The sequence below is a fragment of the Nannospalax galili genome, unplaced genomic scaffold (genome assembly GCF_000622305.1).
Source record: "Nannospalax galili isolate Female #2095 unplaced genomic scaffold, S.galili_v1.0 scaffold779, whole genome shotgun sequence".
Taxonomy (NCBI): domain Eukaryota; kingdom Metazoa; phylum Chordata; class Mammalia; order Rodentia; family Spalacidae; genus Nannospalax; species Nannospalax galili.
Window position 1 is genome coordinate 1,701,311 of NW_008345224.1, and position 11,763 is coordinate 1,713,073.

At 42.4% G+C, this 11,763-nt stretch overlaps 1 protein-coding gene across 1 annotated transcript in view; it reads right to left on the reverse strand.

The window, feature by feature from the left end:
- The window catches only part of Ddx18 (DEAD-box helicase 18), a 15,448-nt gene extending 5,166 nt beyond the window's left edge, over positions 1-10,282 (reverse strand). The window contains exons 1-9 of the mRNA XM_008841414.3: positions 10,128-10,282; positions 8,545-8,832; positions 5,974-6,090; positions 3,877-4,012; positions 3,444-3,544; positions 3,150-3,349; positions 2,945-3,059; positions 1,564-1,703; positions 574-735 (exon numbers count right to left, since the gene is read on the reverse strand). Of these exons, the coding sequence (XP_008839636.1) occupies positions 574-735; positions 1,564-1,703; positions 2,945-3,059; positions 3,150-3,349; positions 3,444-3,544; positions 3,877-4,012; positions 5,974-6,090; positions 8,545-8,832; positions 10,128-10,212 (1,344 nt within the window). The 5' untranslated portion in view covers positions 10,213-10,282. The remainder of the gene's footprint in view (positions 1-573; positions 736-1,563; positions 1,704-2,944; positions 3,060-3,149; positions 3,350-3,443; positions 3,545-3,876; positions 4,013-5,973; positions 6,091-8,544; positions 8,833-10,127) is intronic.
- Positions 10,283-11,763: the final 1,481 nt, after the last annotated feature.

The window sequence follows — 11,763 nt, forward strand, 5'->3', positions numbered from 1 at the left end:
ATCCGCCTGCCTCTGCCTCCTGAGTGCTGGGGTTAAAGGCGTGCACCACCACGCCTGGCATGAGCATGTATTTTCACATAATAATGTGTTCCATTATGACATTTTCATACACGCATATAATGTATTCTGACCATCTTCACTCCCACCAGTCTCCGGTCTCTCTCTCATGTCCACTGACCCACTTCCTCTTCGCAGTCAGTTCCCCTTCCACTTTTATACTTTAAGGACCATGGGTGAGGAGTTAGTTACAGGTGCATGGGCACAGCATCAGTAGCTGTAGCAGAGAAAGTTTCTCTTTCCTCTAGCAAGCATTAACTGCCTACAGATCCTGAGGGATGGGTGGGGCCTCAGGAACCCCTTCCACCTCCCAGGCAGAGGGCTAGTGGACCCAATCTTGTGCAAGTGATTACACAGCTGCTGTGAACTCCACGTCCTCCATAGAGAACTGATCATTCATGGGAATGGAACTATTCAGAACTATGTTGAGAGAGAGAGCAATCCCTCCAATTTCACAAAGCACAGGCTGCCATAGGCAGAACCCATTTCTTACTGAAGCTTATTGCAAGCACTCACATGGATGGCCAAGACAGGCAAGTCAATGTAGTTCAACAACTCATAGTGGTATTTCACCGACATGCAGGATGAAAAGAAGACCATCAGCTTCTTCTTTCGGTTCTTCTTCAGGAACGTGAAGAGTAGAAGGAATCTCTTTTCAGAGGGACAAACAACATACCCCTAGAAATGGTTCAAGTCAATAGACAGGAATTGTTCACGTGGGCACTTTCAGTGCCAGGATGAATTTGCTTGAACACAGCAGGCACACTGCCAAAGACTCTCCTGCCACATTTAAAAATTAGACTTGACACTAATTATAAGGAAACATTTACTCATTAAATGACCTGATATTGGGCCTGGAAGATAGCTCAGCGGATTGAGTGCTTGCCACATAAGCACTGAGTGCCAGAGGGGCATCCATGGTAACCATCCAGTAATTTCAGTTCTTGGAAAGCAGACAGGGGATTACTGGGGCAAGCTGGCTAGCTAGACTAGCTGAATCAGCGAGCTCTGGGTTCAAATGAGACCCTGCATCAATATTCAAGGTGGAGCATGATGAAGAAAGATATCTGACACTAACCTCTGACTTACACACTTACACATATAAACACCCACACCCACCCACACACCTACTCACAAAGACTCAAGCTTAAACTTGTTTTCAAGTCAGCTTTTATCTGTCACCTCTTTTTTAACTTCACAGTAATATACCCCAAGCCAGTTTCTTCTCCATCACCCTGGCACCTTATGGAGATTATTAAAAACAATTTCTAGCTGTGTTTAAACTCAGCAGTGACTGATACCACTTCCCAGGTAACAAGTAGGATCTCTAGGACAGAAATGGCTGAATTATTTAGAGTTCATGAGATTTTATACCAGGAGAGCTAGAGATACACACAATACCAAGTTTGCTCTATCATTAATCCATTTGCTTTCTCGATAATTTCTGAACAATTACAAGGAAACACCAAGTAAGACCCTACAATTTAAGTTATTTACAAACAGTACCTGCTCAAGACCATCCACGGTGGCAACCTCTTTATCATCATCAACACCCACATACAATGGCTCCTTTTTCAGAGAAATCCTTGCCAAGTCTTCAACTTTCCGAGTTTGTGTGGCAGAAAAGAGCATGGTCTGTCTGCGTACTAAAAAGGACAGAAAAAATAGCTCAAACTGTCCAAGGGTCCTCTTAATCTCTTCAGTTATACTTGGAAGAGCAGATATGTGGTCTACGGATTCTACAGAGATCACCAAGACTAAGGTGATCTATTGTGAATGCTGGTCTACAGATTTGATCACTCGGGTGAAATGGACAAATTCCTTCAAAGACAAACTATTAAAACATAGAAGTAGAGTGTAGTTAAGCTTTACCAGCCACTCCCCATGCCTAGGTAGTTACTCAAGAAATAAAGAGTTCTTTAGCCCTACACAGACTTATAGAAGAACTTCAATAGCTCCAAGCTATAAACAGCAGAAAGCACCTGTCAACGGCTGAACAGATAAATGAAGTGGTGATACAGGCTACTGAGGAACAGAAACAACCGATGTGTACAACGGCAGGGACAATCTCAAAAAAACCTGCTGGGTGAACAAATAATGCATTCTGCCCCAGTATACTTGCAAAAGCTTTAGAAAATGTAGGCTGATATTCAGAAACAAAAAATCAGTCAATAGCCACCAGGCAGGTTAGTGTGAAGAGGGGAAGGAGACAGAGAAACTTTGAGGCAAAGGACACAGCCACCACCATGCTTGCAGAAATCATTTTCAAGGGGCATGAATATCAAAGAGCACCAAAAATTAGAGATTTTAAGTTGTATTTTCTTTTCTTGGTCTCATGTAGCTCAGGCTGTCCTCAAACGCCCTGTGCAGCTAAGGATGTTGTTTAACTCCTGCCTCCATCTCCCATGTGCTGGGATTATAGGCATGCACCACCACACCAGACTAGTTGCATCGTTTCTTATATTAATTATATTTCAATAGAGCATCACACAGTGGATCAGATCATGGCCTTATTATAGTTATAAGCAATTTTATCATGTTGTAAGAGTTCGGTTGAGATTATGTACAGGTCAAATACAACACAGAAGACTATGGCTACATGGAGATAAGAACAGGAAAGATGGCAGGAAGGACTGAGCCATCAAGTAAGCCCAAACCCTACAGGGAATCTTTACATTAAGACTGCCTCACTTGCACTTTACCTCATGAAATGGCAAAGTGCTGTATGAAGTACACAATACGTCTGATGCATTTCAAATTCCTTTGGAAGCTGACTGGTACCTCAAGTGGTCATAGGAAAATTCTGGTTTTCATGAATGGCATTCTTATGAGAACAATGATCATGGATCTCTACTTTACAAGCTCCATGCAGATACCTCTTACTTACTTGGCAAGAGTTTAATAATTTGTTTTAATTCCTCTTCAAACCCAACATCCAAGATACGATCAGCTTCATCGATAACCAGACACTGGAGGTTTTTATACATAAACCCTGGGGTATTCTAATGGACAAAGAAAAGAAAAACTGTCACTAGTTAAGGCTTATGATTCATAGGAGACAATGAACACAGGTGCTAAGTAATGTCTTCTACCTGCATGTGGTCCAGGAGCCGGCCTGGGGTGGCCACGATGATGTTGATTCCATTTGCCAGCTTCTGTGCTTCAGCAGACCTGTTACTGCCACCCATGATCAGCCCATATGTGTGCACATGGTGTGTCATCAACTCCTTAAGGACACCGAAGGTCTGCATGGCCAGTTCTCGGGTAGGAGAAAGAATCAGGACTCCTGTTCCTAAAGGCAAGAAGTGACAGGAGGCTGTCACTGTGTGTCCCTAAAAGGCTCAACAAACTTGCAGGGAAATGATGGCAGCAACATCAAACCATACCATTCCTGGGCATGAACTTTAGCTTAACGATGAGCTCAATCACAGGAATGAGAAAAGCCAGGGTTTTGCCACTGCCTGTTTTTGCTGCTGCTAGAAGATCCCTAGATATTACAAAGGAAACAGAAAGACATTCAGTCTACCAGTACACAAAGATTTAATGAACACTTCATATACGCTGAACATGCTTTAGCTTCTAAGCTAGAACATGAAAAGACCCAGCTCTTGCCTAAGCACCTTGGTTATCTACCTCACTCATAAAGACTGTACTACAGAACTTTTCAAACATCAGTAAATAAAAAAACTTTAATATAAGCTAGACACGAGTCCACATATGGGGAACAAAATGAACAGAACACCCTTGCATTTCCTTTACAACCCCATAGCTCTAAGAGAAAAAAAAAGACACAACTGTCCCAGTGTTGATGTACCATACCTGCCTTCCAGAAGTGGCCTGATACTTTTATGTTGGATTTCAGTCATGTTTGTGAAGCCCATTTCCTTTATAGCCTTCAGAGTGTTTTCATTGACAAGGTTAGACAGGGAAGCAAATGAAGTGTCCTCAAAAGCACCTGAGCAGGAAAGTTTATTGTCAGCAAACTGGTCTTTTAAAAAGCTAACGCTGACAGAGATGCCTTGTTTTGCTTCTTAGAAGAGCTTCTCACAGTAAAAAATGACTAACTCTCAATCATTCCTAAGAGAGAATACTGAAAAATGCCCCGCATTTTTGAAGTCTCTTTACTGCTGTATGATTCACAGCCCTTCCAAAGCTTATGGTGCAGCAAAATAAAGGCATGACTGAGGTACGAATATGAAAGTCCAAGGCAGGGAAAAAAGTTCAGAGCAACGAAATGTTTAAGCCTGAAATAAAAAGTGAAAACATTATGCACAGTAAAAACTGAGCTTAAAGTCAACCAAAAAGGTAGCTAACCTGATTCCAACAAGACAATTGAGGAGAGCCAGATCCAACCATGGGATGTTGGCTGGAGCCCATACATCAAGAGGAACACAGGGCTGGGGCCAGCTCAGCGGCTTGAGATTGCATACTGCTCTTGCACAGGATCCCAGCTCAGTTCCCCGTACCCATCAGGTGGCTCATAAAGGCCTAAAACTCCAGCTTCAGGGGGATCTGCTGTTTCTGACCTCTGCAGGTACCCGCTCAAGTACACAGATCCACACACATTTGAAAATAAAAGAAAAGCAGTGGTTCCTTAGTGGACCAGGCACCAAAGTACCCTGGTGACCTACCCTGCCATGCCCAGGCCATGGGCTGCAGGTTCTCAACCTTGGTAGTACTGATGGTTCCAGATTTGCGACTGATGGCTCAATTCATAAGTGTTCCCTTGGTATGTAAGCATACCCACAAACATTTTGTTTTTCATTTCCAGTATGGCATTTGCTATATTCATGAGATACTCAACAATATAACACAGGTTTGTGTCAGGTGATTTTGCCCAACTGCAAGCCAAAGTTAAGAGTGTGACAACGCTAACGGTACTCAATGCATTTTTACTTTTGTCTTCAATTCCAGTAGGTACACTGGGATGGAGTCCCACCTTAAGTGAGGAACATCTGAACTCACATCTTGGGCCGGGGATGTGTGTGTGTATGTGGGAATGGGGACTAAATTTGGGGCTTCATGTATATTAGGTGAGTTCTTCAAGACTGAGATCCATCCTCAGGCTGGGTAATTCCAGGTCACAGATGCAATTCTAGGCATTGTAAGATGCTGTGTGGCACCCAACCTTCAGGACCCAGATGCCAGCAGACTGCTCCTACTTCTGTCAGCCAACAATCACTCCCAGGGGTAGGGTGGTCAATTTTCTTGGTATGCCAGGGTCAGAGAATTCTTGTAACATAGGACTTTTCAGTGTTAAATCTGGGACATTTCTAAGCAAACCAGAATGAGTTAGTTACTCAACCGGTGTCACCAAATTGCTCTGGATGAGAGCCACAACTTTTCTGATCTTTTTCCAGTGTTGTGGATTGAACCTAGAGCTATACTCCAGCCCACTTTAGCTATCATGATTAAAAGCATGTCAATTTTTAAATAAGCAAACAAAAAAGCCCAAGCCGAACAACAGTTCAAGCAACCCCTACACATTTCTTGTAAGGAGCAGCAAATTCTAGCTTAAATTCTTGACTTTATAAAGGCCAAAGAAAGTTAACTCTGTACAAGTCTGTCTATCAATCTCATCCTTCCCTTCTTATGAGTACCTGAGCTTATATGAAAGCTCTGTGCCCAGACTCCTCGTCAGTCATTTCTCAAGTAGAACATGGAATCAGCCTTAGAAAAGGATAAACCACAGGAACAAAGGGTCTCAGAAGCTGTGCGTACATCAAAGGATTTAAATATCAGGAATGCAGAGAAGAAAACAGAAGGTGGAACCTGGCACCCAGGTACCAAGAAGCAGAAGGTGAGGTTTGGAAAGCAGCCAAAGCACAGAGACCTCTGTGTGTTGACTGATAGGTAAAGTCACAACTGAACCTCCAACCAAGCAACAGAGAAACACGACCTTCGAAGCAGAGTCACCTGTCAGTCCTAGGGGCAGGCTGGGCACCTCACTGTCCTCATCATCTGGCTTCTCCACACCATCTTCCATTTCCTCGGGAGCCTCAGGGCTTTCTTCAGGTTTTGCTTTTTTAGTATCTTAGATTTTAAAATAAAAAAAAAATCCATCATTTTTCTTAAAATAAAAATAGCAAATGAGATCAACAAAAGATGTATAATATCCTCATATAATATTTATTTAAGAACTTTTCTCAGAGATGCATCTTTGCTCTGGAAATTGTTATTGAATATGTTAATGCTATAATGAAATGTTTCTTCTAATCAAGTGGTTATTAAATAAATAAAAAAAATAAAGAACCTTCTTATGAAAAGAAGACTTGGTCATACTTAAAAATGTGCTTTTGGGCTTTTAAAGAATTATACCACCTCAGCTAAAAAAACTTTTCTATAAGTTAAACTAAGTAAATAAGGATTATGATCTTGATACACTTCACGAGAAAAAAAATGTTGGACTAAGGTAACTTTAATTAAACTCCTTAATAGTAGTAGTAGTTCCCCTTCTTTTCATAAAGTTTTCTACAAAGATCACTTTCACTTTAAAAATGAATAGAAAAGCTAGAGCCTGTTCTTGTTCCTAGAGGTAAGACTGAAAGGGCAAGGGCCGTGAGTACTTACCGGGGTGACAGAAACTGGCTGAATGCTAGGTTGGAAGTATCAAGGGAGGGAAAGCAGGGCCTCCACTTTCTCACTCTATATTCAACTCTCAAAGGCTGGTCTCAACTCACCTTTCTAGTCCTACCCATGACACCTGAATGTTCCACACTAATTCGAATGTGTTCACTGACACAATGGGCTTTTATAGAGATCAGTGGCACTTCCTGATGCCACTTTGTAGTGACTAGAGCTGAACTGAGGACTTTCTAGCCCAGGACTGGTCTTTTCCCTGCATCTCATAATTTCCCTCCTATAAGCCTTGCATGTATGAAAGGTATGAACAGGGCTGGGGTGGTGGCACATGCCTATAACCCACAGCACCCAGAAAATGGTGGTAAGAGGGCAGTGAATTTAAGGTCGGCCTGAGTTAAAGTGAGTCACTGTCTCAGAAACGAAACAAAACAAAAACAAGCCACAGATATAACATGAGCTGATCTCTGTGGAGTTTCCCTTTTGCTTTCCTTAGGAAAATCCCCAGCAGTGTAATGCAACAAATGAAAGGAGAAATACTATCAGTTCCCTGGGCATACTCAGAACCCTGAAGTTAATTAATAATCAGAACAGGACTATAATCACTTACATCAAGACCCACGGCCCATCTCTATGACCTCCCTCTCCTGTCACTTTTTATATAAGCCAGTTCCTCACAGCCTAATAATTTATCAGTTTTCAAGTAGTCATGAAGGCAGTCGTGCATATTTAGAAAGCCATAGCTTCTTTCTAAATGAATGCTTCATTCCAGGTAAGACACAGCAATAGGATAGCCTAACTGGAGCCGACACTCAATAAAGGTCTACCAAGGTGCATGCCAGGCTCTATAGGCCATAGAGCTTCTACTGCAACAAAAACGAAATAAATAGGCACTACCGAGACCCAGCAAAGTTTTATTTATAAAAATAGGCAGAGGCTGGGAGTGGTGGCGCATGCCTTTAAACCCAGCACTCGGGAGGCAGAGGCAGGCGAATCTCTGTGAGTTCAATGCTAGCCTGGTCTACATAGTGAGTTCCAGGACCTGGGGCTACAGGGAGACCCTGTTTCAAAAAGACCAAAAAAAAAAAAAAAAAAATTTAAATAAATAAATAAATAAATAAAAAAGGCAGAAGGCTGAACAGTCTGCTGACCTGTCTTGTATCATCTCAAAAGTTTTGCTTTATCCACACCTCAATTAAATGCCCATTTCTGGCTCAGCAGGTAAAGGTACCTGACACCAACCCTGATGACCTAAGTCCTATCTCCAGACCCCACAAGGAAGGAGAGAATCAACTTCAGTATGCTGTTTTCTAACCTACACAGGAACTCTGTGGCTCTCATGTACCCACACAGATACACTCACCACCCCCATACACACAAAAAATAAATTTAATAAAAATTTTCAAAAATACTCATTTCACCCCCCCCCACCCCCCACCTCCTGCATTTTCTGCTCCCTTGGAAATTAGTGTTTTACTTCCTATTTTATATACTTTGCAAGTAAGTTTCTTTTTTGGGGGAGGGTGGGGTTAAAAGAATAGAAGAAAAATCTGAGGAGTAAAATATGATGTAAAAGAATCATTAACGTGAAGTTCTAACATAAAGGCCTAGAAGAAATATCTCACTACCAGCCAGGATTTATTTAGTGTTAATAAAAACTCTAAAACTGTTGGAAACAGATTATGCCATAGTACATTTTATTTATCATAAAAGGTCTAACTAGACACCCCTTCTTCCAAAGCAATTATAACACTAAGGAGATTCACATTTCTTCAAGGTTGGTAAGTATGACATATTGCTGAGTATTTTAACACACGCCCTATCTCCACCAGTAAACTGTCTTTGAGCTGCCAGGCCGATGAGCACAGGTATCTCAAAGGCTGACAGTGAAAAAACTGAAGCACCTACCAGGCCCCACATCTCTTGCTGCCATTTTTCTTTTTTTCTTCTTTTTCTTTTTCAGTTCTGAATTAGGAGACTGTGTTGCTGCTGCGTTTCCATTGGTTAATGGATTAGATTTGGGGGAGAATTTTTTAACTTTAGCATTTTCCACTGTCTCTTCAGACACATCTCCATTCTGTGCTTCTGATGAGATGACACTCATGGAATGTTTCAGGGTTTTAACTTTTCCAACTTTTGTTGTTTCTTCAGGCACATCTCCATTTTGAGGCCGTGGCAGTTTCACATCTGATGCTTCTGTTAAAAACAGAACTTACACTCGACAAAGGGTAAGCTTATAAACACTGAACCTCACATGAGAAATTCCACGGCTTCCAGAGCTTATATTTAACTATGAAAACCACTTTCTAGTATTCTACTATACAAAAAGTTCTCTCAGAGAAAAAGTTTCAGAAAAGGAAAAGCTTACTTAAATTTCTTAACTTCAAAAGGTCCTCCTATCTGTCTAAAGCTGTATAGGAATCAGGGACAGGAAAACTTTAAAGTCAAATAATTAAATAAATGAAGTCAGACTGGCAATTCTAACACATATGAACATAAGCATCTGAAAAACAACTGCTACACGTGATGTCACACAACTCACTTCTCATTTAATTTTACAGCATTCAACCTCAACTCTCCTAGACTTTAGTAAGTTCAAGATTCAGTTAATGAAAACCACTTACTTGACCTAACACTTATATGCCAATGCCCAAAAATGTCTTTACAAAAGTTTCCCTGTTAATACAGGAAAAAAAAGTTCGGGGTGGTGGTGGTAAGCAGCACCATCTTCGGTTCAGGATTTGGACATATAAGGAACTTTAAAACTTATCCCTAAACAGAGCATCGCATCCTGTAGGTTTCCTTTCAGTTACCATTTGGGGGTGTGGGGAAGTATGTCTCCAACACTTCATACAGGGGATTTATATCTCATAGGTAACCTAAACAGGTGACAGAAACTGTCAGAAATTGGGACTACAACTCAAACATGAAGGTGTTATGCATATAAAATCCTTTTCACTTAAATTGCAATTCCACTAAGAGTTTAAGGAACTTACAACTTAAAGAACATGGGGAGAGTTCTGCGTTCAACACGTGAGGGCACTTTCCGGGCTAAATATAAGGCCCACTGCAGTCATGGAGACCAAGCCTGGAGATGGTTAGAGAAAGGAACGGCACTGGGAAGGCTCTGAGAAAGGAGAGGTACTTAAGCTTTGGGGGGAAGAAATGCAGGAATTAAGTGAAAGACAGGAAAGGCTTGTATACCCAGAAATAAAGTTCCACGTGTCTGATTAAAGAGGGGAAAGAAGGAGGACCAGGGGAAGTCTAAGACGAAGGGCAAAAGACAGTTCTGTTGGATGCCTGGGAAGCAAGTCGGAGGCCTCCAGCTCTCCATGATGGGAGAAACCCAGGCTGGGAAAAGCCAGGGCAGCGCTCGGCCCACAGGCGGCCTATTGGTGCCACAGCATCCGGGACGCCTGGTCGGAAAATGCTCAGCGCACCGAGCTTCCCACCGGCGTCCTCCCGCCACCACGGGGCTCAGAGAGGCTCACCCTGTAGCTTGAGGTTCCGCTGCCGCAGCTTGAGATTCCGCTTCTCGATCTTCCTCCGCAGAAGTTTCATCTGCAGGTGCGACATATTGCCAGACCACACCGCCTGCGAGGCACTTCGCAGCTGACGTTACTTCCTTTCAGGACCCTCGTGTGTAGGCGAAACCCGGAATTGCATCACGGGAACGCTCGGACCGGTAGGGCAGAAGTGCGTCCGGGAGGAAACGCTGTCGGCCTGGCACTTTTGGTCCCATTAGAGACCCGGTTCTGCTCAAAGCACTCTGCGGACTCCTCACGTGCAGTGTTTGCCTTGCTTCCCAAAGGCCTGCGTTTTAGGACATCTGTAGTTGAGTTTCCTAACCCGAAACTGAAGGAGGCAGATTGGAGGACACAGACAGAGTTGCTTATGTGGCTCAGAAAATCATGTTCCCCTTCGCTATTGTAGCCTTCCCACTATCTGGTCAGAGTATGTGTTGTTTTTTTTTAAAAAAAACTTTTACAAAAGCTTTATTGAGAATTTCATTCATGCATATAAGGTATTTTGATCAAATCCATGCCCACTCCCTCCCTTCCAATACTCCCATAGCTCCCCATCAATTTTTTCTTTTTCTTTTCTTTCATTTATTTCTTTTTATGGGGCTTTTGGGTACTCAACATTTTCCCCTCTGAAGAGGTAACCCTGTACTCTTTTAAGGATTGGATACAAGTTCCCAAATACTTTTGACATTTTTGGCCTTTGGAACAGAGTATGTTGCTAACAGTGCTAAGGACATTTTGACTTTTAGCCAAGAAACTGGCTACTTTTCTTTGGGGTCTTTTGCCAACTGCCTAGCCAATTCCTACCTCCTATTCTTGCCACGCCATCCCCTGAAGGGGTTACCGAAATTGCCAATAGGGAATAGGGATGCAGACCCCTCTGGCTTCTTCCATGCTGAACAGTGAAGCAGGGTGAGGCAATTGGAGTACTCCTTCAGTGGGTCTATCTAAAAGACTCCCAAATTACATAACTCTTATCTCTAAGGGGAAAAGAAAGGCCTTGAATCGTGAATAGGAGATGTGAAGAAGTACAGGTAAGAGTAATTAGCATTACAAGTTCTAGACAGGGAACTAGAAAAAAAGAACAGGGCAATTTTCAAATGTTCATATGAGAATCCATTGGAATTTCTTGACAAGGGCTTCCAAAAGCATCCCTCTATTGGGTTCTTCCTCATTTTTCTTATGTCTTCCAAGGCTGGACTCTAGAGTGATGGATTAAGATTTTGCTTTCAGATATTTTGATAGCTGTTGTAGTAGTTAGAATCAGTATCAGTTCCCTCTCAAAGGCTTCGAGATTACTGAGGGGTTGCTGAGGTGTCTGTATGACCTGAGGGTATGCACACTGGAAAGCCTTTACCTAGCATGGGTCATGCCTTCTCTTCTTAGCCTTCCCCAGATTGTATACTTCAGCCCTCCCCAAATCCAGGAGGCCATGCGTGATTAGGGCCAAGTTACATACGGTTGGCTGAGAAGAGTAGCTGGATACTCCAGAAAGGGTCCAGTGACACTGCTTGGTCCTCCTTTAATGAGCACAGCAGTCAACAAGCCCAGTTGTGACTATGTTTTGTGATCAAGATCAGCTAAAGTCATGATGATGGTAGTT